This window comes from Sesamum indicum, linkage group LG11 (assembly GCF_026168435.1).
Source record: "Sesamum indicum cultivar Baizhima isolate 11 linkage group LG11, ASM2616843v1, whole genome shotgun sequence".
NCBI lineage: Eukaryota > Viridiplantae > Streptophyta > Magnoliopsida > Lamiales > Pedaliaceae > Sesamum > Sesamum indicum.
Genome location: NC_142667.1, coordinates 13875955 through 13902040, shown reverse-complemented (window position 1 = coordinate 13902040; position 26086 = coordinate 13875955). Strand labels below are relative to the sequence as shown.

Sequence of the window (26086 nt, the reverse complement as noted above, 5' to 3'; positions counted from 1 at the left end):
TGGAATAGATTTTTCCTAGACTTTTGGAGACAACCCTGGAGACATTGTTACAGTATTTACTGTTTACCTTCCCAGATTTGTAAGACGTTCTTACTTTAGTGCAAGATTTTGATGATTCAAGCAGATCTGCTCAGTTTTAGTTTTTCCTCTACTTTAAGAGAAATTCAAAACGTTTCATGGAGTGAAGAATTTTCAGATTGGTTGGCATTTCCTCTTCTTCCTGTTAACTCTGTAATACGAAACAACCGAAAGGAACTGAAATAATGTTCTTGGAAGCTTCCATCTCGAAAAATAATGCATCTCTCTCCGTGAAATTGTGAAAGACCTGAAAAAAAAATGCACTCTACAACAAAGAATAGATATCTGGAACATTCCAAACAGTGACAGGAAACAAGAAAGGAATTTCCTGTAATAAATCCGAAAGGGAAAATGGAACAAGGGAATCCATGGAAATCCCCTTTCCCCTATCTAATCAAGCCTTTCTAGGCAAGAATCTCCTTCTCATCCTGGAAATCTGCCTGAGACTCAATCCAAAAGCCTTCTCCAGGAGCTCATCATTAATCCCAGACCCAAAGATAACATTCGGGATTTTCTGCGTGCCAGGATTTTGGCTGTTAAAACACCCAAAAACCGTGGCAGGAGACTTCCCAACATTCATCTGGAAATGCACCAGGCCCCTGGGGAAAACCATCACATCTCCCTGCTCAAGAACCTTAGCAAAAACCCGGTTGGTTGAATCCACGAAACCTGCATATACTTTCCCCAGTATAACATATACAGTTTCTGTTGCCCGGGGATGGAAATGCGGGGGATTGATCCCGCCAGGCCTGAAGTCGGCACGTACAAACGACATGCCGAGTGTGTTGAGCCCTGGAAATGTTGTTGGATTCACTGGTATAGCTGACAGGCCCGTATCAGAGAAATTTCCAGGCGATTTTATACCTGAAAACACGAAATCATCAGGGGTGACCAACCTGGGATTCTTGCAGGGTACTCTGGCAGAGGCATCAAAATTTGTGTTTGGAATACAAAAATCTTGAACAGGGTCTGGGTCTGACGCCCATGTCCGCAGAGCAAAGAGACAGCAAAGAGGCAGCAAGAAAGCAAATTTTGGGTACATTTTTTATCTCAAAGTTTTCATCTGCATCTGAGGCAGAGCTAGCGATTGGCTTTATAGAGCTACTTTCCTGGTAACAAAGCAAAGGGGGGAAAGATTATGATGGTAATCAATGAATGATATACTCCTCCTCGCATTTATGTATTCAGTTTTTCATTTCAAAGAGTGAAAATCTTACACATATTAAATATATATCTTTACAAATAATAGTTAAGAATTAGTGGCATCACCTCATTCTAATTAAGATTTATTTTATGAAAATAAAATTTTATTCTGTATGTTCACTTAGAAAACAGTTCGGTAGGTCGTGCCTCTATACTAAAGTACTAAACTCGAAAAAAAACTTTAATTTATTTGACAAACTCATAATTATATTTAGTTCGCCACAATTCTCCATATATTTTAATACAAAATCATTATAATATATTTAATTAAATATAATATCTTAATCTAGCTACTCTAAAAAAAAAGAAAGAAGGTTAGGATCTATGAAAAGATATGTAGAGGTGCATTCATGTAATAGGAACTTATTGTGTAGTGGTGGGGTTTGGGGCAATAATCTGACTTTAGGGGAGTGCAAGATGCACTTTATGCTGTGAAAGAGACAAATCAGGGCATGAGGACTATTATTGCTAATCATTCTTGTGTTTTTTCCACTTTATTTGCTGCATCCAACTTCGAAATTATTATATACCAAAATTGTTTAATTCTTCTCTTACCTAACTAATTAAATTTTGACGTAGTTGTTAATGCAAGACACTGTGTGAGGTGTAAATCAGTTTCAATCATCGTAAATATAAAGGAGATTGAGGAATAGTAATAGTGCAGACAAAAAGTTTAGAGTGTTACAGATTTCGAACTTGAGTTTTTTTGGACCGAATTTCTTTTAAAGAACGTGCAAAAAGTATATTATGCTCATTAGCACTTCGATACCTTAATCCAGCAAACAGTTGTGAAAAAATAAAATTAAATAAAATAGAACAATGATGAGTGATAAAATAATGAGAGAATTTATAATAATACAGTGCTTTCGTGCGAATGCTAGTGTCAAAATTGCGTTACCCTAAACAGAGGGGAGAAGGCTTGTTTTATAGCCATATTCACCCACATTTGGGTATTTAGGTTGACTGCCTCGTCCTTGTCCTCTTGGACCCTGCACATTTGGAACTTTTCATTCTGACTTTATTTGAATTAGGTCCATTCTCGGGTTAGATGTATTTTTGGGGCATCAATAATTCACTTTGTTTTACCAATTTCCATTATTATAACAAATATATTAGCATGTGTCCTTGAACATTTGGCAAGCAGTTGAACCAATTTCACTAAAAAAATGAAAATAAATTCATATTTGTTTAATCGATTAAAAAAAACTAAATTTTGTACAAGGATTGTGTATATAAGTTGCGATTCTTGAAATATAGTCTGATTTATAATAATAACAATAATGGGAGGTAATTAAACGACTCTGAATTTTATACAACAAAAACAGAAGGCATTAATATCGGTAGATTACAGTGCAGTAGTGGATGGAGAAAACATAATTGAGACGGTATACAAAATAATATACATATACATAATAACCTTTGTATTAGATTCCACGGGCTTCGTCCTAGGGCCGATCCAACGGAATCGGCCCGGTAAATCCCGCACGTGAGTTATTACAAACCGGGAGATGTAAGGAGACACGTGTAAACGCAGGTGAAAACCGGGAACAGGTTCAGGAACTAGAGTGAAGACACTTGTCCTCGACGTGTCCAGCAGCCATGCAAAAAACTTGTGTCTGAGTATGGGCCGAGTTGATTTTTGGGCCTTTTCCCACGTCTGCTGGGCCCGCAACACCTTCTTTTCTTTCATGAGTTACATATGCATACACTCCTCCACCCTCCCCTCCTCCTGCTGCAACAAAATTGCTACTCCTTCAAATTTCACATGCTTTCTCTCTCTACATATGCATACACTTGTATGTATGCATTTGCATGTTGCTTTGAGTATTTGGGAAGTCGGCTGTAGCAGTTGTGCTTCGTGCCAGTGAAATCAAAAATTGCTGGAACCATTCTTTTCTTTTTTTTTTTTTTTTTTCTGTTGATGAGCTGGTTGTGGAGCTTGCTTTGAGGGTTTTTGGTAACTTGCTCGAATTTTATTTTATTTATTTGCTTGTTTAATTTGTAAAGCTGTTTTCTTCGAAGTTCTTTCTTTGGTGTGTGTGTGTAAGGATGGCGGTGATTACAGTGATATGACTTATTGATGTGGCGGTGATTCTTCTTCTTCACTTCTCTCCATCCTTTATTATTATTATTATTATTTTTCCTCTCAGTTTAATTTGTGATGACGTGCATATGTCTGAATTATTTTTGTTTTTCTTGGGAAGCAATGAGGAAATGGTGCAAGGTTTTACTTCCTTCGTCGAACTAATATTCGGTTTCTGGGATTGAATTTTTGGTTAGAAGTCAAATATTCCAGCCACTTTCTTGAAGTTCCATTTTGTGCTGCAGATATGGTATTTAGTCAAGAAATGACAGATTTTGCAGTTTCTCTAACAATCTCGACTTGGGAATGGCCAAACAAAGTGGACGAGGAAAATTGCATTCGTAATAAGGACATCAGTACGATGATTGTGCGGAAGTGTCTGCATTTTTTATGATGGAGTCTATTCCATACGGACACTTACTATAGTAGAATGTTTTGATGTCCAAAGTTAATGTGTAGATTAACATGAACCTGTGAAATATTATTGTGTTGTCAATAATCTTGAGATGTGCTTTTTTCCTGTGGCTGAGAGGCTATTGCAAGGTATTAACAAAGACAAGCTTGAACTGAACTCTCATGGGAGCTGGATTCCATATGTTAGGATTTGATGGTTATACGTGTAGGATATAAGTACCTTGAAATTGTGAGGGAATCAGAGATGCAGATGGTTAAATAGAGGATGCAGTTGAGTTGTGATTAGTCTATTATGAATCTTGAGATTATTGGTGGGCAGCAATTCCATTCCAGAAGAAAGATGACTAGACACGAACGTTTCTAATTTCTTGCTTGTGATGTGCAGGTGCAAGCAGTGTGCTTCAGACTGTTGACCTATTGGCATTCTACTGCCCAAACAGTTGAAAGATTTTCACCACAAAACCCAAAATGGTTGCTAATGATTCTGAAATTATATCCCAAGGAAATGTCGAGTCACAATTAGAATCAAGCCAGCAACAGCCTGAGAATCAGACAGTTCAATCACTTGGGAGACAGTCGTCTATATACTCACTCACCCTTGATGAGTTTCAACATACACTTTGTGAGAGTGGCAAGAATTTTGGGTCGATGAACATGGATGAATTTCTCAACAGTATATGGACTGCTGAAGAAAGTCAAGCTCAGGGACACACCCAAGCCACTGCCGCAGCCAATACCGTGCTTGCCCTCCAAGAAGGTAATACAACGGACAAGGGAATATCGAAGCAGCCTAGCTTACCAAGACAAGGTTCTTTCAATATCCCAGAGCCTCTGTGTAGGAAAACAGTCGAAGAAGTATGGTCTGAAATTCACAAAACTCAGCCGCATAATGGTGGCAGTCACAGCCATGTTCAGAATCCTAATGCCACTCAGAGGCAACCTACCTTTGGAGAAATGACACTAGAAGATTTCTTGGTTCGGGCAGGGATTGTGAGAGAACAGAACGTTGCCCCTGCACCAGTACCCCAACAGCCAGCATATGGAATGTACCAAAGCAGCCACCATCCACCGGTGGGGCCTAATTTTGCTGCCAGGCCTATAATGGCTATAGGTGGTCCTTCTGCTGGTGGTGTAAATGTAGCAACTTATCAGGCGCTCCCACAAAGTGGGGTTGGTGCGTACTCGCAGCAGTCATCAGCAGTCAGTTATGGAGGGAGAATGGGGAATGGAAGTGGAGGATTCGGGCAAGTGCAGGGTTTGGGAATGGGATCATCAGCTTGCCCGGTGTCGACAGACGGACTGTGCATGAATCAGGTGGACAGTGGGAATCAATACGGAGCTGATACGGGTGGGTCGAGAGGAGGAAGGAAGCGAATTATAGATGGTCCGGTGGAGAAGGTGGTGGAGAGGAGACAACGGAGGATGATCAAGAACAGAGAGTCAGCTGCACGATCTAGGGCGAGGAAGCAGGTACACTATTTAGCTATGAATTCATTTTCAACTAGGGCTATTGCAGCTGAATTTGATTAAGTGGTTCTTATCTTAATTGCTATGCATTTGTGGCAGGCTTACACAGTTGAACTTGAAGCAGAACTGAACCAATTAAAAGAAGAGAATGCGCACTTGAAACAAGCTTTGGTAATCATACAGATACTTTGACAACCATGATTTCATTCAAAACATTGTCTTCAGTCAAAAAGTCTTTCCATCATCAGTTACTTTTACCTCCTTGTAGTCTTGGATGATCATTAATTGGTAATGCTAACGGACTTGTTTTTCATGACTGCAACAGGCTGAGTTCGAAATGAAAAGGAAACAACAGGTACATGTATTCCCCAATTCAGGTTCTGTCTTTCTGTTTTTGGTGGTATTATGTCTTGATATCACTACCACATCACTGCATGGCTGAGTTTGAAGTTGAAATGGTTGATGTAATTCTAGCCGTGCTTTTTGTGGCAAAGATGCATCATCCAGGCTCATCTATGCTGACATATATTTGCAATTTTGAAAATGATGAGCGGATTGTTTCTCCACTAAATATTTTGAGCTTGTGTGAACTTTGCTCACAGTATTATGAGGAAACAAGAGCGAAAGCACAGATGCAGTCTAAGGCCCAAAAAGCCAATGAGAGACTTAGAACAATGAGGAGGAGTTCAAGTTGTCCCTACTGAAACGACAGCATTCGGCGCCCCTAATATGCTATTAGAAGAGTAATAGTTATCCTTGGCCTGAACAAAGTGCGTGCATTGCATAATCAATTGATTCGACCACGAGGTTGTTGGAATGGCTTACCAATTAGCCATTTCCAGGAAGACAGGAAAAGGAAGTCAATACTAATGGTGCTATGGATGCGTGTGGCTTGCATTGATGCTCGCAATTCTTTCTTTCCGATGAACAGCTGAGGTTGAAAGGTTTAGGCTTGTAAACTTTCTTTTGGAGTTATAGAGATTGAAACATATAGTTATGTTTGATGTATAGTTCTGAGCTTGACTCTTATATGGACTTAAGGCCTACTTATGTCTTGTGATCGAGTAAAGGTAGAGAGAAAAAGGATTCGCATACGTATTTTAGTAATTCTAATAAATCATAATCGAACTTTATTGTATTATTGTACATGGCAAGATGCAGAAAGGGAGAGCGTCTGCATTTGAGTTCGAGCTACCAAAATGCACTTACCATGGGATGGCATTATGGGTCAGATGGTACGGGTTGTGGAAGAGGCTGTGGCCACCGAGGCAGCAGGTGGAGACCAGTGGAGCTGTTGCTCACCAGGTGCTAAGGTGCTTCTGAAAGACTGGTTACTCACTTCACCAGGTGCTAAGGTGCTCCTGAAAGACCGGATACCCAGTTGTCATAAGATTTTGACGAAGTGGACTTAGCTAATTTATCCACAGACGACTAAGTACCATTAGATGAGGTTGAAGAATCTTAAATGAGTTCTCTTCTACACCAACTTGTAGGAGAATATGAGCATTCGATGGTCGTTTTCCAGACGTAAGCTAAAACATTTTATTGGTCGTAAGTGGTTGTACACAGAGGAGAAATGCAGTAATGATAGAGGCAAGGCTTGTTGTAACTTCTCACACCTTCGAAGTACTTAATCCTTCTGGATGTTTGAGTCCTCACGTTGTATCCTATAAGTCCTTTCTGCTCCGTATGGATCAATATTTCCTCGCTCTGACTGTCTGAAGAAATCAGGAAGTTCACAGCAAAAGGGAAGAGACTGATGCGATGTTCCAACACCCAACTCTTCTCATCTTTGTCCAACAGCCACACGGCCATTGTTGATGTTTCTGCTGAACATCCAAGGACAAATAAAGACCCTTTAATCCCAGCAAATTCAAGAAAACTGTAAGTTTTGACATCACAAGAAGGATAGTTTATGATGCTGAAATCTTCCTTTTCCAAGTCAAATGACAGTATCGATCTTTCCTTCCATCCGGATGATCGTGCCCAGTAAATATTTCCATCCACACACAGAGGTGACTTCTCAGTGCAGGCACTCCAAGGACAAGCTCTACATCCTCTCCAAGAACCAAAGCTGATTTTAACAGCACGTCTAAAAGTTAAAACTTCACACACCATGTTTCTATCCCCAAAACGACGTGCCTCAAACCAGTGCACAATTTTGTACTCACTTGAAGATGGAACGTAGCCAATGCCAACATTCTGTAGACAAATTCTTGAACGATGTGGGACACGCACAAGTTCATGGAAACTTGGACCACAGAGATAAAGGGAATAGTTGCAGCAGATGAGACTAAGCGGACCGCAAGAAATGAATGTCTGGATTAGTTCGTCAATGACTATGTTGAACTTATCTGTAACATTTCCATCCAGGTTTACAGAGGTTAATTGAACGGTGGCTTTTTTACTGGTTTCCCAGTTTTCATCCAAAATGTATCTTCGTGTCAGCAAGAGAGGATTTTTCTTGGACCATTTGCTATGTCGGGCAATGAATTCGTGATCGTGAGTCAGTAAATGGTACCATTGTTTGGAAACGCACCTGAATCTGCTGAGGGACTTGGGAGGAACCCTTGAGAGAATTTCAATGATCACATCATGAGGGAGACTGCTGGTTCTTTGGATTTCCATCATGTGCTTATCTCTCTTTTCTCCATCCATCTTGCGGATTCAGATCATTGCCCTGATTGCCAAATGGATTCATTTCATCTGTTTGCTACAAGATGTGAACAAGACCATGTTCTATCCTTTATTTAAATACAGTTAAGGGACAGCATATTAGCGGCCTTTCCAAGAAATGCTCTCTGTAATGCTGAATCCTTCAATGTGTGTGAACAGGCAGGCAAATATTATTTTTAAGACAATCTCTTAGGTCAGACAAGAACAAGGAACAAAGAAATGATAAGTTGTACTTTGGATGTTTCAGGGAACTTTGGTAAAACTTGAACTATTTCCTTAGTAATACTTATGGCGCAAATATCAAAAGAAAATCTCCAATACTTTGACAATCCAAATATAAGTAACCTTATTATATTTGTTTCATACTAAAATAGGAGAATAGTCTGCATAATCAACTGAGGTTGTTAATTGCTAATGTCAGAGCAGTAAATTAATGGCAAAAGGCACGAAGCGTGACGCTATGAGCACGCAGAAGTGGTCCTCACATTAGCACGAATGATTCTAGGGGCTTTATATAAAAACAGTGAAAATAACTGAAAAGCCAAAAATTAGTTCTCCTTCATATAAAAATGGTTTCAAGTAATCTTGTCGGCATCAAATATATTTATCTTATTGGCCAAGATTAATGGTCTTTGCAAGTAAAGCCAAAAACTTAGTCAGAATGATCTGTTATTGTTTTTTACTGTGTAGCCAGTTTCCAACAGACCATTACTTTTTGTACAAGTAGGAAAAGAGCTCATATCATGTATGAAGAGCTTCAAGTTCATCCCCTGTTTTGATATTCATGATGTTTCTTGATCAGACATCAAACTGTTTTCTGATCAAGTTCCTTAATCTTGATGTTGTTTGCCATCTCCGAAAAACTGGTATAGGAAAGTACACTGAAATATGCAAGTCAACTCCAGAAAAGACCACCATACATGTGAAAATGAAAGTTCAGATAGTCAGGGTCAGAAGTGCCTTAAACCTTTCTACTGAAGAAGAAATGAATTTCTGGTTTTTCATCTAGACATTATTCAGTTACAATTGCCTAAGTAAACCATTCAAAAACTGCTAGAATGCATAGGAATAAGGCTACCATAATACAGACATGGCTTGTTGTAAGTCTTCATGGCCCTGTAGTATCCAATCCTTCTGGATGTTTGACTCTTAAGGCTATAACAAATGAGATCCCTCTGCTCCATATGAACTAATATTTCTTCTGAGTGATCGTCGGAAGGAACCAGAAACTTGGGACACAAAGGGAAGAGATTGATGCTGTATTCCATTGCCCATGTTTTGTTCTTCTTTTCCTTCAACATCCAAATATCCATTGTCGATGCTTCTGCTGAAAACCCGACCACACATAAAGTGCTCATAAGGCCGATATACTCCAAGAAATTGTACTTTTTAGATTCATGAATGGGATAGGAAATACAGCTAAATTCTTCTTTCTCCAGGTCGAGAGAGAGAATCGATTTGTCTTTCCATCCAGAAGAAAGCGCCCAGTATATCGTCCCATTCACAGATACCGGATACTCATCGGTCCAGGCACTAAATGGACAATCTCCGATTCCTCTCCAAGAACCTGAAGTAACTCCTTCACCTGTTTTGAAAGAGAAAATCTCGCACCCCATCTTCCCGTTTCCAATGAAAGAATGATAAAACATGTGCACAATCTTGTATTCATTTGACACAGGAAGGTAACCGAAGCCTATGTTGTAAAGACGAGAGTTAGCATGATACGGCACACGGACAACTTGGTGAATGCTGGGATTGCACACATAAAGAGAGTACATGCAGCACAGAATACTTAACGGGCCGCAAGAAACAAAAGTGTGAACAGGTCCATCAATTACTTTCCTGAACTTATCAGTTACATCCCCCTGCATGTCTATGGAGGTCAATTCAATGGTTATTTTACTCTTGTTAAGTTCCCCAATCCCATCAGAAATGTATCTTCTCACCAGTAACAGAGGTTTCTGCTTAGACCATTGAACATGTCGGGTCATAAATTCGACATCACGAGTTAACAAGTCATGCCATGATTTAGAAACGCACCTGCACTTGCAAAGAACCTTGGCAGGGAGTCTTGAGAGTATTTCGATGATCATATCACGTGGGAGGTAACCGATTCCTTTCATTTCCACCATCTGATGAGCTCTGATATGTTCAACTGCTTTCAGATCCTTGTCCTGAGTATTCATCTATGGTTATCTTCTCAGTTCCAAAAGCTTACCTTTGTATAAAATGTTCAGACAAGTTGCAAGATAGGCATCAATGGACTTTGAAGATAGGCTTGATGGTTCCCAGAAGTTGAAAAGTTGAATTGTTTGAACGTATGGATAACTGTTGATAAAAAAATAGTTAGGTGGTGACGGCAAGTTAAATTTATAGACTAAAGCAGTTCCATTATTTTGCACTCTTTAGTTATGAGTCTCAATTCTTTAACATGAGTAAGACACACTTGTCATTGTTGAGAATTTTCAAGGTAGAAGGCTGACCAAGAATAGAGAAGTAGAAGGCTGACTTGGTCAGTTTTGGGCTCCAATTACACTTACAATAGCAAAAAAATGCAAGCAACCCTGTGATATTGCAAATGAGCAAATTACTCATGTATGAAAAAATAGTATATCAATTTATCTCCTTATATTTTCGAAAACACAACAATTTACCTCCCTATGTTTTTTAAAATGAAGCAATTTACCTCCTTAGATAGGGAGATAAGTTCATTTATTTTAAAAAGTATAGAGAAGTAAATTGCAAGGTTCTTTTTATAAAAAAATAATTTGCTATTTACAATATCGATAAATTGTATTCACCCAATTACAATAGGTGGAAGCCCTCACTAAGAAGCTTTTTTTCTAGAAAAACACTTGATTTGGACCAAGTACTTCAGCAGCCAATTCTCAGAGTTGATATCTTTTATAGTTTTTTCACTTGTTCCTTTTCGCACAAGTATTTCACTATAAAATCTTGTATTCAGTTTTGGGTAGCTTTATTTTATGTATGTCAATTTTCAACTCCATCCACTCTTCCTTATTTGTCATTGCACCAGCAGCCTTCATCAGCCATCAAATAATTACTACCATTTTAATAATTTTTTTTTTGCATATATAGAATAACACCCCAAGTAGAGAATATTATGAAAAATAATAGCTGGATATATACATATATATCTAAGAAGAAGAAGAAGAAGAAGATGTCCAACACATAATGTATACATTGTTATTGACAATTTTACACACTTAACATAGCACTATTAGAAACTTAGAAAATATCATGACAATGCTGTTGAGCAGATTCTCCACATATATGAAGGCTATACAATCTTGTGCAGAGAAAAGAGACTTTCATAGTAAAGGCAGGGCTTACGAAAGGTCCCAATGGTTCTACAGTAACTTATTTTTGTGGATGTTTGATTTCTGATGCTATACTGTATCAGATCTTTTTGTTTTGTGCTTATGAGTATATCTCCGCTGTAATAATCCGATGGGATTAGACTTTCAGCACCTAAACAGAAGAGATCAACAGTATATTCTTTCACCCAAATCCCACTGTTATTGTCCTTCATCAGCCATACATCCATAGTTGATGTTTCTGCAGCAAATCCCACTACAGATAAAGTCCCTTGAAATCCTGTCAATCCCATCATTGAATACTTGGTAGAATCACACACAGGATAGCTATATACCTTGAATTCTTCCTTGTACAAATCAAATGAGGCAATTTCTTTGCCTTGTGGCCCTTTACACAATCGTGAAATCTCCCAGAAAACAATGCCGTTCAAACATAGGCAATCACTTGCTGATACACTTTGAGGGCAGTTTCCGATTGATCTCCAAGAATCGGTGATTACTCCCTCCCCATCTCTTAGAGTTAAAATCTCGGACCTCATTTTCCCCTCTCCAACAGATGGAACCAAGAACAAATGAATGATCTTATATTCATTCGATTTAGGAAGGTAGCCAAAGCCAATCGTGTAAAAAGAAGCAGCAGCAGAAGAACGTGGGATGGAAAGGCCTTGTCCAGTGCTGGGATTAAAAACATAAAGGGATCTCATGCAGCATAAAATGGCTAAAGCAGCGCAAGAGACAAATGTATGAACAGGGCCGTTCACCACGGTCCTGAAATTGTTTATTACAGTTCCCTCCAAGTCTATGGCTGTGAGCTCAACTGACACTTTATTTGTCTTTACCTCTACTAAAAAGTTGGAAGAATATCTACGCAGCAGCAGAAGAGGCTTTCTTTTGGTGTGTTTCATGTGCTCTCCAGTGAATTCATTGTTACATACTAGTAATCCGTACCATTGTTTGCAAACACACCTTAACTTGCCAAGCTCTCTAACTGGAAGTCTTGATAGTATTTCGACAATCAGATCAGAAGGGATAGCTTCCATACCTTCGTTTTGCAACATGCACGTAACAATTAGTCGTTGCTCATAGTTCCATCTTGCATCATAGACCTGAATGACGAAACTATTCATTTGGTGTATTTCATAATATCTGCAAGTTGTTTCTGTTTTATAAACGCATATGTGGACCATGTAAGAGACAACATTTTGTAGTGTCATCAGTGAACTTTCTGAGAATTTTCACCTGATGTGTTATGAAAGTTTCAGTCCGTGAGCGGATAAGTTTTTCAATGGCAATTAGGAGATAGAAAAGCTGCAAAATTGTCAAAGTTTGCGTGTTACAGGATTGACAGAGAGAAAACATCAAGTTCATCTAACTTCGTTTATAATAAACTACTCTTAACAGTTTCGAGGAAAACTCATGGCATTTATGAGTAATCCTCCACATGAGTTTAAGATCTCCAAGTTTGTCTAGATGTTTTCCTACAGAGAAAGAAATAAAACCAATGACAGAAGTCCCAAACTGTACTTGGTCATCCCTACACCTAGTCACTGTGTCAATGTCCAATGTTCTATGTTTCTGCAAAAATGTAAAAAATTAGAACTACTAGAGGATAAATTTTAACGGGGTCTTTTTCAACCGTTCTTTTCTTATCAGCTGCACCTGCAGTCAAATAAAAGCCAAAATTCTCAATTAATTCCCATTTGTAAATGAAGCAAACATGGAGATCTGCAGTTACATTTATTCTTGGCGAAGAGTTTACTCATGAAGAATGACAGGAACACAGTGAGTACTGCAACACCAGCTATAAGTCCAACGAAAATGGTCGTGGCTGGTATTTTTTCTACTTCATCACTATTTTCCTCGAGTTGTGACGTAATCAATCATACAGCTAATTCTCCAAAGTAATCTCACCATGGCATCTCCAAAGCACCTCGAATTGCAGGAAAGTCCTGATTCCTGTTAAGCACAGAACCATATAACCAGGGCCGCCATCAGAAGATGGGAATACAAACGAGCAATTTGACAAAAAAAGAACCATAAACCAGTCGGTCAACAACACCCTTTTCCCGCAGCATCCCATCACACAGCTTTAGGAGAATTCTAATGTCTTTCCTAAATTGCAACATTACTATTTAATAAACCCGAGTTGATGGCATCAATGCACATGATTAATTAAGACTTGCCATCACACAAGGATATTTATAGACCTGAGGCATTCAAACAAAGTGCGCTTCAATGGAGAAGAAGATATAGGATGGCTGCGAAAAAGACTGGAGCGCCATGGATAGGCGCCGGCGAAGACAAGGATGAATTTTCAGAAGGGACCAGATGGAAGAAGCAACATCAAATGCGGAATTTAACAGAAACTACGGTGAATCGAGTCAAGTGCGACTGCGACTGCAACTGCAACCGGCCACCAATGAGTAGCAAGAAATCAAAAATCAATGCGAACGGCCGACCAACGGATGTGAAAAATTATTTGTATATGTGAAGTGGGCAAATCCAAAAGTGACCAAATTTTCGCAGTCTCATTTGGTTATAGTTTAACTGCCATTCCTTGTGCAAGTCTTGTACTAGTCCGTTGAAGCATTGTCTCTGTACAATTTCTGTCATGTATATGTATATCCTCACAAAGTCATTTGATGAAAGAAATAGATACAGTTTGTTTACTTGTTCCTTAACCATCCATGTACTGCCTACAAATGAGCCTTGCTCAAAGCATCAAATGAAACATTTTCTGTTCCAATTATATCCACCACGGACACAGACACACAGTCTTTCCTCATGAAGGTGCATAGCAGGATTATTTGAAGTCATCTCAATGTTATTGCAAATTATATAGTTTCTACTCATAAAAGCTTGAAGTAATTAGCTGAGAAAAACTCATTTCTTGACACTTTTATGATACATCTCAAATTTTCAGGCGATCCTTTTAAATTTTACTGCTCATGGCCCATGAAAAATTAGCAGATAATATGTCATAATTTCAGCAACCCAATCTCATGCTCAGATAATAGATAGTAAATCATTTATAAAGCTTCCAGGATATTAAAAGGCAACACATTAGGCAGCAGTTGTACCAGCATCTTTTAAGCTATATGCATATCAGAATTGGGGACAACCCTACAAGCCATATATCGTCACATCAATATGTGAAGAGATGAGCTTAAGTCAAGGAAGTCAAATTCTCTTCATAACTGATGGTGTACAGAGGAAAAGAAAACATATAAAAGGATAACTATTTACTTGCAGTCTACCATTAATCATTGGCTGGTTCTCTATGTTGTGCCTTGAGGATTTTCTGTTCTTCAGAGTTATGGCGTAGAGGAATGGTAAGATTATCACTGTTGCAGATCCATACATCATGAAACCCCCAACTCTTTGAAAAACAATAAACAAAGGCATAAGGATTGATTCAAATGTGAAACAGGGCAAAGGCATTGATATCATGCTTATTCCTACTTCCAAGTCAAAGTCATCATGTAAACATTATGTCTCACGGTCTTGTGCTACCATTAAACCATTTCCAGCTTCTCAGCAAAAGTACAGATATATCCATATCAACCTGCAGAAAACAATCTCTGACCTTGTAAAATCATTATGTTTTCCCAACTTCAGTTCATCTGCCTCCATTAATCTAGGCAATGATGTTCTCAACTCTTGCTTGCAGAGGAATCTCATCGAGACTGTAGTCAACTCCTGGGGCAAGACCAAAACCCTATGGATAAGACTTGAAATACTAGTCAATCTTTTACTCAAATTGAAAGAGCGCCTGTTAGCAAACCAAAGTAGGAAAGTGTTTTACAAGGACGACGCCAAATAACTGGTACTGGGACCAGATGAAAAGTCATCCTCAGTTATATAAGATCAACTAACCAAGCAAAATGCAGGTGAAACATGACGATTTTGATGTTGATTCAGAACATAATTAGCACACGTGGTCCTTGCCATTGCAAGTGACTGATTAGTAGTCTTATTCAAGAGAGAGAGAGATCTTTTATATGCTTGAACCCTGATCTCATATTGTCAAATAACATACTAGTAATAGAATTCTCCAGAACATTGATATTACAAGGAACAACAGAATTGACAATGAAGTTTCAAAATCTTTCCTAACAATCAGCAGATATACAGCAAAACAACTGCTGGAATATATGAATTGTCTATCAAAGTCCATTGATCCCAAAAACTCACCTTCCAGTAACTCGTAAGTCAGAAACTGCACTGTAGTACCATATTGAAAATTCAGAATAACAATTAATAAAAGACTTTGAAGTATGTGGGTTGTGATATTCCCAAAGCCTTAACATCCCTCTCAGTGCTAGAAATATAGAATATGGGAATGCATGAGATACCTAAGTTATCATCATCAACAAAGCATATATACAGAACCCCGAAGGTTATAATAATGATCAAGAAACATAAGATATTCCTATTAATGAGAGAAAGCTTCAGACACAAGATTTTTAACAAGTACACCAGATCTTGCAGAGAGAACTAAGTTACAAGAAGGATTATTCAGCTGCCATATCACCAAAACTGCAATAGCCTTGTTGGTAAGGAAATTATCGTATCCTTCATTTTTCTAATCCAGAGAAAATTGAGATAATTTTGCCAGGGCAAAACTCTGTGAGAAAAAATATAAGATGGAGGATGAGAAAAGACATAGAAATCTGTTTGATGCCTACTTTATTCAGATCAAAGGCCTTATGAATCTTCAATATCCAATATTCTACTATAAAGATGGAATTGTGCCTCACAAATTATAGAACATCATATAATTGAAGGAGAGAAAAGCGATTAAATCATTGATTTCCCTTCATTTCCAACATTACTAATTAATCACTTTCTATTTTCTTCCCTGACACTTAACAAATAATAGCATTAAGCAAATTGGGTAGATAGAGAGATAAGATACAAATATTAGAAGCAGAAATACATATGATATGAGAATTTTGTCATGATGGAAACAGAAAAAAAAGCATCCTTCCTTTAAGAATTATGAAAAAAGAAAAGAGTCACAACAGGTAACATAACCTGAAATTGTACAGAAAGAATATCAGCAACACACAACTGGTCTAAGTCCAAAAATTATCTGAGAAGGACCAGATCAGCAACAAATGAAGAATCTTGATCGAGAGCTATCTGCCTGCTTCTGTAGTTCATATCTGATGACAAGCTTCTTGCAGTAAAATATCTATTCATACTCAAATTGAACCTCCACGTGCATGTACTTCCTCATGAGTTTTACAATGGATGAAGTAAAGTTAGCCAACATGTTGCACTCTTCATGGGTTTTGGTCTCAGACACAACCCCATGGACGACCAACTTCTTTAGAAGAGGGCACCTTTCCAGAAGTCCTGAAACCCACGTTGAGAATAGGTCATTAATTACCGTCCACCCAAGTTCCAAAACAATCACATTTTCCAAAACAAAAGAACCTTGTAAGCCATACTGAAGTGCTGCCTCTCTTAGGTCATAACTCAGGGATAGATGGCTCAATAAAGGAAAGCATGAAGAAATTGTCTCTATGTCAACAAACTCATCATCATCGTCAAATACAACACCCCATAGCCTAAGCTTTCTCAACTTTGATGATCGTGAGATCATATGATGGAACTTTGCCCACATGATAGTGAAATTGCTCACATCAACAATCTCCAGGTTTTCAGCACTCTCTCCAATATCAAGATGGATGACACTAACATCATCAACCTTTAGGAATCTCAACATCCCCTTACCTACAAGCTCAAAAACTTCAAGTGTACAATCTTTCAAGTGCAACTTTTCTAGGCTATCTGCCTCCAAAATAAACTTATCCAAACTGATAGCTTCAACATAAATATCCTTTAAGGAACAACTACTCAAATCCATCATTGCCTGTGGATCAGACATGACAATATCTAGACTGACGAGGGCCAAGTTCTCAATTTTTGGACAGGCAGTAAGAAGAAGACTCAGATCCAAGGCTGATATACTGACATAACTCAAAGAAAGAGATCTAAGACAAGGAAATTTCTGATAACAGGGTTCAACTCCGGTAATTGTATTGTGAGCCAAAGCCAACACTTCAAGCTTCTGCCGACCACACTTCTCTAGGATATTAATATTAGGTGTTGTTCTCACATTGTAATGCAGCTGGCGTAAAGTTTCTCTAGTGTACATGAGCCAAGCAATCACCGGAGCAGCAGAGAATTCATCTACATCATCCATAATTATGGAAAGGCACTGCAGTCCTTTTGTTTGGAATATAGTTTGAGTAACAAGTATCTCTAGTCTACTAGTGGAAAATTCATGATACAAAGGCCAATCATTAGAATTAAACGTAAGAGTGTGGAGATGATTCCTCCAAGCTTCCTGCCACTTCCGGCAAGTTGCAGATGCAATTACAACATCCCGGGCAGCCCCAAGCCGCGATAGTATGTTCCCAACTACCTCAACGGGAAGAGACTCCATATCTAACCAATAAAACAACGGTAAAAGAACGGACCACAGGAATGCAACAGCTCACCCAGTTTAATCAAATTCTGGAACTAAGTGCAGAAGTAAGCAATCCAAATCGACATAACAATTATTCTGGTATTTCGAACCTACCATCTGATTTATGCTCAAAGCATTCTCCCTGAACTGTCGCAGCTGATCAAACCCAGAAAGGAAATGTCGAATCTTCAACAACCCCAACTAATATCTTCATGAAAGTTGGGTCTATTCAATAAGAAGTCAGAAAATCCGAAACAACAAGCCCAGAATCCGTTCATTCAACAACACATCCGCGTTTTTTGATTCTAATAGAAACTGATCAATGCTACAAGTACAGTATCAAAGTCTTTCTTCACTTGAATATCTAGGGAAAGGCATAAACTTCCGTTAACTTGAGAAACTATCACCAAATCTACACCTGAAACCATATGTTGAAGAAAATGCATAAACTTACATATCACGCCAACATTTATAAACCAAAAGCATAAAATATAGTTACAAGCACCGGTAGAAAAAGAAGGGTCCTAACCTGAAGATTCCGACGATAATAAACGGAAGCGGGAACGATCGGTGGGAACAATCAAATCGTACGCATAAAAGTGTATTTATAAATAGAAAGAGAGATTTGGGTGAAAAGAATAAAGAGGGAAGAAGAAAGAGTTAAAAAAGGGTGGAATCTGATTCGCTGGAAGGTGGGGAAAAGGTCAAGCAGCTGCTCTCTGCGTGTGAGTGCGTGAAAACTGAGAAAATACAACATAGTGAAGGTGTGTATGTATATTAGTACGTCATAAAGAAGTAGTGTACAGTGTACACCCACTTCACTTCAATTGGGTGTATTTTGACGACTGTATTATTGTTTTGTTTATTTACTTGCGTATAAAGCTTAGCCAATCATATCGAGAGAGAGAGAGTTTAAAGTTACTTGAATTTGGACAAGAAATAGATATATTCGTGCTTTTTTTTTAGTAGTTATAATTATTTGAGAATTAAGTATGAAACAATTTCTCATATTAGTTATTTGGACAAAGGCACAAAAATTGCAACCAAAAGTATTTGCTAAGATTAAATTACAATCTCTCGTTAAATTTGATATAATTTCAAATCTCTTATTATCGAGAAATTATCAATACCATAATCATTTAACAACTAATACAATCCATTAATCATTAATTTAAATTTTATGATTAGCTAACCAAAAAAATTTTATGGATTAAAAAATTATAACTTTTTTTATAATTTTTCAATTATTTTTTTTAAAAAAAATACAACAAAATCAAAATTAACAATTTTAAAACTCTATCTTAAAAATACATAACTTTATCAAATATTATGAATATTGATAATTTCCCAAAATATTGATGTGCATATTTATAATTCCGTCAAATTTCAAATAAAGTCGTTGCATTTACCAATATATAAAGTAGAAAGAAAGTTAAGGCCTATATCTTACTTGCATTCCTTTATTACAGATATCATTTTCTATGAGCCGATCCACTAAATCCTGTCCAAATTTAGTGAAAAAGTAAAACCCAATCAAATCATTACAGTACTTAATACTATGTGATTAGAATTAATTCGACAATTCGAAGTATTATCAGCTCATCTTTCCCTTCGTTTTCTCTTCTTGTTTGCTTCACTAGTATTATGTTTTCCGACTCTCATAACTCTTGCCTTTAATATTGCCAAACTTAACCAAATTATAAAGCTGTGCCAAAATATTCACCTTATCCACAAGCAAACCTTGTCAAGAAACAATTAACTTAGGCCAAGACTTGGTCGTTCTGTAATTTCAACAGAAAGGAGTTGCCAGGTGATTAATCCATCATTCCCAGCAATACCATCCACAAGCACTTGCAAGAGATACTGCACCTAATATCGCTGCTGCAGAATGAATCAATTAGAAAATGGGAAACAACATGATCCCCACGGAATGAAGTTTCAACCATATGCATAAACTGCTGTTTCTATTCTAATTTAGTTATGGAATAAAGTAAACTGCATTTTGACGATCGTACTATACATAGTTGGGGAATTCAGATGACGGCTGCTAGGTGGATTCGAAACCTTAGTTTCACATGGGTTGCGGTCTACAAATGAGAAATGCTTAGATGTTCTGGCAAGCTTCATCATGTAGTAATGAAAGGAAGCTTCCGTGAGAAATTTCATAGCAACTCAAGGGCTGGTGCCTTGCTTTGCAAGTCTGCTTCTAGCTGCTGTCATGGAAGATTTCCGGAAAAGTCATCGCCCTTCGAGATTGATTGATAAATATTAATTTTGATCTATTCACAAGAAAATAAGAAAAAACTTACTTTACAAACACATCAAAACTATATGAAAGACAGCAGTTGAGACTCCAGTTTGAAGCAACAAAGAGGATGGAATAACCAAATTTCGTGAGGTTATCCAAGTTAGAATTTAAGAAAAAAGGGACTCAAATGAGTCACGGGAGCATGCAACAGGCGCAGACACCTAATAGAAAGTCAGTAGATGTTTGCACTCAGCAAAGAGTAGATCATGTGACCACCTAAACTAGGTTCAAACTTGTACAACCAACAATGCAATGGATTACAAGTTACAACAGCGCCCCTGCATTAGTTTATCTGATAAAAGTAGCAGGCAAATTTCTTCGGGAGTACTTCAGAACACATTCAACACTTGGCTCAAATCCTATCAATCCCAAATACCATACAAACAGCTTATCAAAGTTGTACTTGTACGAGTTAGCACCAATTTAGGTGTCAACTTGCAGAAGTCGATACTCCCAGAACCCCAGCAAACTCAATTCAAACAGTAAGAACAGACAGAAGATAAGAAGATAAATCTCTCTACCTAATGTCTTTCAACTTTGATAACAATGTAATAGTCATACAAGCATTATTACATCCCCCGGACTTCTCACGCCTTACTCAATCCTAAAAGACTTAGGTTGGCTTAGTATAAAAGGCCATAAAAAAGTTGAACCCAGGCTGCACTTAGAGAGTGACTTGTTGAATGAGGTGCTCAACTGCAAATCTAAAGGTATGATTTTATATGTAAAAGAATAATACCATTCCTAGTTAAATTGGATATTTAAAATTTTGAAATACCTTGTAGACTCTTTTCATTATCTTTTAGCAATAACAAGAAGAGATAACTTCGGTTTTCTTTACCTTCGATAAGAATATTTCCCTATTTTGGTTCGAATGAGATTCAAGGCCCTTATTTCACGAGTGATGAAAATCCTTCGTTGTCTGCCCTTCAAAGCTATACCAATATGTAACTAAGAGCAGGTAATGCTATTATTTCATTGTAAAATTAATTTACATTAATCGATGCTGGATTTTCCATTGCAGTACTGTAGAAACTGACTTCAAGTAGTTGGAATTATTATAAACATTGAACATAAACTAAAGGCAGCATTATTAACATATAAGTATCAAGAAAGTTATAATTTCTCAACCTGTATTCAATTACATAGATTCTAGTATTATTTGAATAATTTGAAAAAAAAAAACCAAGTATCTTTTAGGAAGGAGTCTAGAATTAATTATTGGTTCTTAAATTAAAATGGAATTTATGCAATCCCACTTATCAACTTTATTGCGCCTGAATACAGCCAGAAAGCACCTAAAGGAGAGTAACTGACTCAAAAAGTGCCAAAAAGCGGGAAATACAAAGTTCACAAGAGTTGGTGAAAACTACGCAGACTGCTTAATTGTGGTTCCTCATATCTGTGCTTATTTCATTTTATTGATTTCCCAAAGGCCATCTCTCGCTTCGGCAAGAAAGAGTCTCCACCAGACAAGGTCAGTCATAAATTTTACTTATTTCTAGAATTTCTGGAGTTTAATCCGGAGATTGTTCAGATTTAGAGCTCAGTTTTGTTTTCAACAATTAGATTTTGTTTGCAATTTTGTGCACTCAATTTATCCATGTGTTCTAAATATAAATCTACATTAACCTAGTTTCTTTTTTTGTCTATATTTAACAAGAGCAGTAATTTGAATCTCCGCAAAGTTTATCCTAGAGAGGAAAGAATAGAAAAGTCTGAAGAATTTAGTATAGAAGAATTAGTCAGTTTGAAGAAAATAAGCATGCCGTAAAATCTTCTATGTGGCAGACTAGCGAAAAATTGATGGTTATTGAGCATTATTGGGGAAAAAGAGTGTCAGAAATGATAAAGTACAAATGCAAAGTTATATTTAGCTACAACCTCGACATCTTAGGAATATGAAAATACAGGAGGAAACGGGCTAGACCTGAGAACTCAAAACGGGATGTCTTAATAGTAGTTAATTCAAAATTCTATTCTCCAAGATAAAATGGATGATAGCAAGGGAGATTAGGAGTGGATGGGATTAATAGTTAGGGCCTTGACAATTATAATTTTTCTGTCAGGTATGTGAAATCTCCTTGATAATGAAAAAGGTGTTAGTAGCTAGACTAATGTTCTACATGGACTCTAATACAAAATAGACCTGTGGAATATTTTAAGATAGAGATGTAACTCTCTCCCTTAGTTAAATGTTTAAAAGTACTCTCACTCTATTATTTGTTAATCATGTACTCATTTTGTGCAAGGCTGTAGCCATGAAGTATTATGGTGGGAACTGAATTAAACATGAATGAACAGAAAATAGATTTGATGAGGCAGTTTACATGGGCCATACACTAAGCCATGTCATTTAGTATATTGCAGATTCAGTATAAAGACATACATAAAAAAAATTAGTAAGTAGAGCAGTCATAAAAAATGAATAAAAACAAAAATTTATGTTCCTGAAGTCGGGACACAATCTCCAAGAACAAGAAACATAATGTTCAGGAAGTCAACATATTCATACAGGGAGCCTAATGTTCACAAGGTCAACATATTGTGCTCAAGACCAGTCTAGCCACATCAATGAACTTAATTTCTAGACCAAATATCAGATTCTCAAACATACATAATAGAGAACTATCAGATTCAGTGCTGCAACCTTAGGTGCAAACCGCATTTTGATGAAGGATTAAAGTTGCCTAACTCAAAACCCCACCATGCCCTCACTTGTAAACTAACACCTTCAAAGAAACAACCCCTTTCCACTCATACATTCATCAACAAGTAAAATGTTTACTCAAACTCAGAGTTCTGATTGATCACTATTTTAGAGGATCTGATCATGGTAAATAACATGTCCTTGTTAGGAATAGCAAAAGCAGCAAGCACAATCTGAAGTTGCTGTTTTCTGGCAGCCTTAGGGGCCCACCATAGAGTCCTTACCCACTTCTTGATGAGTGTTTTTCAGGCTATACAGAAAGGGCTTTCCTACATGTTTGAATATGGGCAAAGAATATAGCACTTGACTGGGCTCTAAACAAGATGTCATTTTTGATAAAAATTAAGATCACATAGTAATTTTTTTGAAACGTAGAAAAAAGCATATTATATTTCGCAAAGATAGCACTTTATACATACGGCTTCAAAATCATTAGATATTAGTCAGAAAGAGAGAAATCCCAAACCAATAAGGGCAATTACTGAAACTACACTAAGAAAATCAAGATGTCTGGACAAGGGAGGTGCCACATTCCACAACCTTGCTTTCCAAGGAATGGCAATTCCTCTCATTGCCATCACAAAATGAAAGCTCTAAAGAAGCTCAGCCAACAGAATTTTCTTCTTTGAGAATAGCGTATCTCAAGAAAAACCTAATTTCAACGTCTAGCCTGCAGCCAATGCATATATGTCCTGCAATGATGTTATTTCATACCACCAAGTGCTGAACTCTTACTTCTTTCACATGCAATTTGGTTTACAAAGTGCAGATGGCCAATGTAGTACCAGGATACAGAGGACATGGTGAGTTCCAATTCCTAAAAATGATGGCTGAGGAGATCGAAAAGGGATATATACCAGGTTCAACTTTCAGACCAGAAAGCCAGGTTTATGTGTTCAGGAAGTTTCGTGCAGCATTTGGTGCAATTTATTCAGATCGTTTTCTGAGGTCGAGATTCAAACACCTTAAGAAAAGGTACCAAGAGTTCTCAGAACTGCTGAATCAGGAGGGAATTTACTGGAACAAGAAGCAAAATGTTGTTCATGGCAATGAGACAATATTGAGGACGAAATACAAGGTAAAGCTGTCTGTCTCTCTCATTCATTTCACACACAACTTCTCAGTTCTCTCTCATTCAATCTGGACGAAAGATATTACAGATATTATAAACATATGAATCCAAACAGTCCATTAACCTAAACAACACTTTGCTTCCCTTCCAGGCTCGTTTCAGGAATGGAGTGTACATTGGAGAACAGAATTTTGACCTCATGTGCCAGATCTTTGAAAGTGGAGTTAAATTCGAGTAATGCAAACTGCTGGTACCCATGTGTGGTACTTTAACCTTGTCAGAATAATTTGATCTTTTCCCAATAATTTTCATGTTTTGTTAAAAGTTCTGGTATTCAAACACCATCAGTCTGAAAATTCTATCAACCCAATGCTTGTATGACACTCAGACAGTCAACATTCATACAAGCTAGGACTTTCTCTTTTCTTTAATGAGAAAATAACGGTCTACAGGTGCACATCTCTTATCCTTCAGTTTGCATCTTATTAGTTCTCCCCACAGTCAATTTTGGTCATAGTAAATTAGTTATGACAAACTTTATAAAGGGAACGGTTAACAATCAATAGGCCAACATCCATAAACAAATTAGACCAAACCAATCTCTCTCTTGGGCTTATCATGGTGTTATGGATGTGTATTATGTGTTCTTTTTTTCCCAATTGTGTCATATTATATATTAATTGATAATCAAGGAGTATGTCAGGCTGCTGCAGCAGTCGCTTCAGGCTGACGATGTAAAAGGACTATTACATATTCTAGCAGTCATTGCACCAGTAAGTCTCAAGGTCATTCGGCCATCGGTGGTAACACTATTTCTGCAGCCTCCGCCAAACTTGTCGTGGCCATGTAAATAGCATTTTACAGTTATCTGGAGTATTATCATTTGAAACCCACAAGTTACAATACAAAAACTAGCACTACCTGATTTCCGTGTTCAAGGAAAAATCAGTCACACGAAAATTACAACTCTACTTGCACATATTCAGTTAAACCTATAAAGCATTTAAAAACAAAAAACACCAAAATTATAATAGTCTGACTACAAACAACAATCCGCACGGCCAAATACATACAAAAACAAATGAAGAAAAAAAGAAGGCAAAGTGCAGTTCAAACCAATATGAAAATCAAGTAAGGTTCAAGTACAACACCTTACCAATTTCCGGCCGTAGTCGGCGGAATTGCTTCACGCCGACGGTTGGAAGCGAGGAATGAATGCTCACCAAAAGTAAGGACTTTAAGCTGCAGCTGAATGCCTGAATCTCGTACCAAAGTAAGTTTATATACACGGTGTTGATTGGGCTGGTGGGCCTCCTTTTACTCTAATATATTTTGTCTATATAAAATAAGTCCAGGCCCAATAGTATTTTTATTAGTTTGGGGCTACCTCAATGAATCGGACCAATTTCTAGTCAGCAAGCAAACAGATATTCTTTTCCTAATTAAAGGACATGGCAAATCACGTGCAATGCATGCACTATTTCTTGGTCTTATTTTGTTTGCAATTTTGTGCACTAGAGAAAAATTGATGGTTATTGAGCATTATTGCAGAAAAAGAGTGTCAGAAATGATAAAGCACAAATGCAAAGTTATATTTAGCTATAGTCTCGACATCTTAGGAATATGAAAATACAAGAGGAAACGGGCCTGACCTGATAACTCAAAAAAGGGTGTCTTAATAGTAGTTAATTCAAAATTCTATTCTCCAAGGTAAAATGGATGATACCAAGGGAGATTAGGAGTGGGTGGGATTACTAGATAGGCCCTGACAATTATAATTTTTCTGTCAAATATGTGAAATCTCCTTGATAATGAAAAAAGTGTTAGTAGCTAGACTAATGTTCTACATGGACTCTAATACAAAATAGACCTCCGAAATATTTTAAGATAGAAATGTAACTCATTCCCTTAGTTAAATGTTTAAAAGTACTCTCACTCTATTATTTGCTAATCATGTACTCATTTTGTGCAAGGCTGTAGCCATGAGGTATTATGGTGGGAACTAACAACTTCGGGTAGCTACGAAATCTGATGATAGGCCTAAATTTCGAAAACTAGACATATGCCATGGAGTCGCCTCCCAATGCTTTGCCGAAAGGATCCATGCCGGAAGAAGGTTCAACTTTCGAAAAATGATACGAGGACAATTAGAAGGTTCACAACATTATAGGCTGACGAATGCCAAGAAAATGATGATCGATATGCAAGATGTGTACATAGTCTCTGACCGACTGCACCACCCTCAACATAATAAAT

General features: G+C 37.5%; 7 protein-coding genes across 18 annotated transcripts; 2 read left to right on the top strand and 5 right to left on the bottom strand.

Moving 5' to 3' along the window:
• Positions 1 to 284: 284 nt before the first annotated feature.
• Positions 285 to 1265, bottom strand: LOC105174077 (germin-like protein subfamily 3 member 2). The gene has a single exon (XM_011096057.3). It carries the CDS (start codon positions 1118 to 1120, stop codon positions 473 to 475), a length of 648 nt encoding a protein of 215 aa, XP_011094359.1. The 5' UTR covers positions 1121 to 1265; the 3' UTR covers positions 285 to 472.
• Positions 1266 to 2939: 1674 nt separating this feature from the next.
• On the top strand, positions 2940 to 6931 carry LOC105174075 (protein ABSCISIC ACID-INSENSITIVE 5). 5 transcript variants are annotated; one of them, XR_016062849.1, is made up of 6 exons: positions 2940 to 3238; positions 4164 to 5248; positions 5345 to 5416; positions 5571 to 5600; positions 5848 to 6189; positions 6407 to 6931. XR_016062849.1 is itself a non-coding variant. In XM_011096053.3 (5 exons), exons 2-5 carry the CDS (start codon positions 4247 to 4249, stop codon positions 5947 to 5949), a joined length of 1206 nt encoding a protein of 401 aa, XP_011094355.1. In that variant the 5' UTR covers positions 2940 to 3238; positions 4164 to 4246; the 3' UTR covers positions 5950 to 6386. The 5 variants fall into 5 exon arrangements, 3 of the variants coding, with proteins under 3 accessions (XP_011094355.1, XP_088731801.1, XP_011094356.1); XR_016062850.1 differs by having other exon boundaries at positions 6401 to 6931; XM_011096053.3 differs by lacking the exon at positions 6407 to 6931 and having other exon boundaries at positions 5848 to 6386.
• LOC105174076 (putative F-box protein At3g23260) lies at positions 6344 to 8240 on the bottom strand. Its single transcript, XM_011096055.3, has one exon. The coding sequence runs from the start codon at positions 7901 to 7903 to the stop codon at positions 6788 to 6790; it is 1116 nt and encodes a 371-aa protein (XP_011094357.1). The 5' UTR covers positions 7904 to 8240; the 3' UTR covers positions 6344 to 6787.
• A 550-nt stretch (positions 8241 to 8790) lies between these two features.
• On the bottom strand, positions 8791 to 10301 carry LOC105174213 (putative F-box protein At4g38870). Its single transcript, XM_011096239.3, has one exon. The coding sequence runs from the start codon at positions 10105 to 10107 to the stop codon at positions 8965 to 8967; it is 1143 nt and encodes a 380-aa protein (XP_011094541.1). The 5' UTR covers positions 10108 to 10301; the 3' UTR covers positions 8791 to 8964.
• Positions 10302 to 11101: 800 nt separating this feature from the next.
• Positions 11102 to 16021, bottom strand: LOC105174212 (F-box protein At3g07870-like). 2 transcript variants are annotated; one of them, XM_088875371.1, is made up of 4 exons: positions 14506 to 16021; positions 12995 to 13215; positions 12499 to 12567; positions 11102 to 12365 (listed from the first exon to the last, which is right to left on the bottom strand). In XM_088875371.1, the coding sequence occupies exon 4, from the start codon at positions 12315 to 12317 to the stop codon at positions 11223 to 11225; it is 1095 nt and encodes a 364-aa protein (XP_088731497.1). In that variant the 5' UTR covers positions 12318 to 12365; positions 12499 to 12567; positions 12995 to 13215; positions 14506 to 16021; the 3' UTR covers positions 11102 to 11222. The 2 variants fall into 2 exon arrangements, with proteins under 2 accessions (XP_088731497.1, XP_088731496.1); XM_088875370.1 differs by having other exon boundaries at positions 11102 to 12567.
• A 202-nt stretch (positions 16022 to 16223) lies between these two features.
• LOC105174073 (F-box/LRR-repeat protein At1g67190) lies at positions 16224 to 25581 on the bottom strand. 6 transcript variants are annotated; one of them, XM_088875369.1, is made up of 4 exons: positions 24987 to 25097; positions 19464 to 19621; positions 18270 to 18480; positions 16224 to 18158 (listed from the first exon to the last, which is right to left on the bottom strand). In XM_088875369.1, the coding sequence occupies exon 4, from the start codon at positions 17714 to 17716 to the stop codon at positions 16457 to 16459; it is 1260 nt and encodes a 419-aa protein (XP_088731495.1). In that variant the 5' UTR covers positions 17717 to 18158; positions 18270 to 18480; positions 19464 to 19621; positions 24987 to 25097; the 3' UTR covers positions 16224 to 16456. The 6 variants fall into 6 exon arrangements, 4 of the variants coding, with proteins under 4 accessions (XP_088731495.1, XP_020553674.1, XP_020553672.1 ...); XM_020698015.2 differs by lacking the exons at positions 19464 to 19621; positions 24987 to 25097 and having other exon boundaries at positions 16224 to 16620; positions 16702 to 18158; positions 18270 to 18829; XM_020698013.2 differs by lacking the exons at positions 19464 to 19621; positions 24987 to 25097 and having other exon boundaries at positions 16224 to 17718; positions 17855 to 18158; positions 18270 to 18820.
• LOC105174072 (uncharacterized) lies at positions 21356 to 24480 on the top strand. 2 transcript variants are annotated; one of them, XM_088875373.1, is made up of 3 exons: positions 21356 to 21525; positions 23523 to 23836; positions 23982 to 24480. In XM_088875373.1, the coding sequence occupies exons 2-3, from the start codon at positions 23528 to 23530 to the stop codon at positions 24066 to 24068; spliced, it is 396 nt and encodes a 131-aa protein (XP_088731499.1). In that variant the 5' UTR covers positions 21356 to 21525; positions 23523 to 23527; the 3' UTR covers positions 24069 to 24480. The 2 variants fall into 2 exon arrangements, with proteins under 2 accessions (XP_088731499.1, XP_088731498.1); XM_088875372.1 differs by having other exon boundaries at positions 23528 to 23836; positions 23982 to 24477.
• Positions 25582 to 26086: the final 505 nt, after the last annotated feature.

What these genes read in the sequence shown, in the direction of transcription:
- LOC105174077 (XM_011096057.3), bottom strand. Translation starts at nt 1,120, where the DNA reads ATGTACCCAAAATTTGCTTTCTTGCTGCCTCTTTGCTGTCTCTTTGCT.
- LOC105174212 (XM_088875370.1), bottom strand. Translation starts at nt 12,473, where the DNA reads ATGACACTACAAAATGTTGTCTCTTACATGGTCCACATATGCGTTTAT.
- LOC105174073 (XM_088875369.1), bottom strand. Translation starts at nt 17,716, where the DNA reads ATGGAGTCTCTTCCCGTTGAGGTAGTTGGGAACATACTATCGCGGCTT.
- LOC105174072 (XM_088875373.1), top strand. Translation starts at nt 23,528, where the DNA reads ATGGCCAATGTAGTACCAGGATACAGAGGACATGGTGAGTTCCAATTC. An exon ending in TATTGAGGACGAAATACAAG is followed by an intron (nt 23,837 to 23,981) that starts GTAAAGCTGTCT and finishes CTTCCCTTCCAG; the next exon opens with GCTCGTTTCAGGAATGGAGT.
- LOC105174213 (XM_011096239.3), bottom strand. Translation starts at nt 10,107, where the DNA reads ATGAATACTCAGGACAAGGATCTGAAAGCAGTTGAACATATCAGAGCT.
- LOC105174076 (XM_011096055.3), bottom strand. Translation starts at nt 7,903, where the DNA reads ATGGATGGAGAAAAGAGAGATAAGCACATGATGGAAATCCAAAGAACC.
- LOC105174075 (XM_011096053.3), top strand. Translation starts at nt 4,247, where the DNA reads ATGGTTGCTAATGATTCTGAAATTATATCCCAAGGAAATGTCGAGTCA. An exon ending in GATCTAGGGCGAGGAAGCAG is followed by an intron (nt 5,249 to 5,344) that starts GTACACTATTTA and finishes CATTTGTGGCAG; the next exon opens with GCTTACACAGTTGAACTTGA. An exon ending in AAATGAAAAGGAAACAACAG is followed by an intron (nt 5,601 to 5,847) that starts GTACATGTATTC and finishes CTTTGCTCACAG; the next exon opens with TATTATGAGGAAACAAGAGC.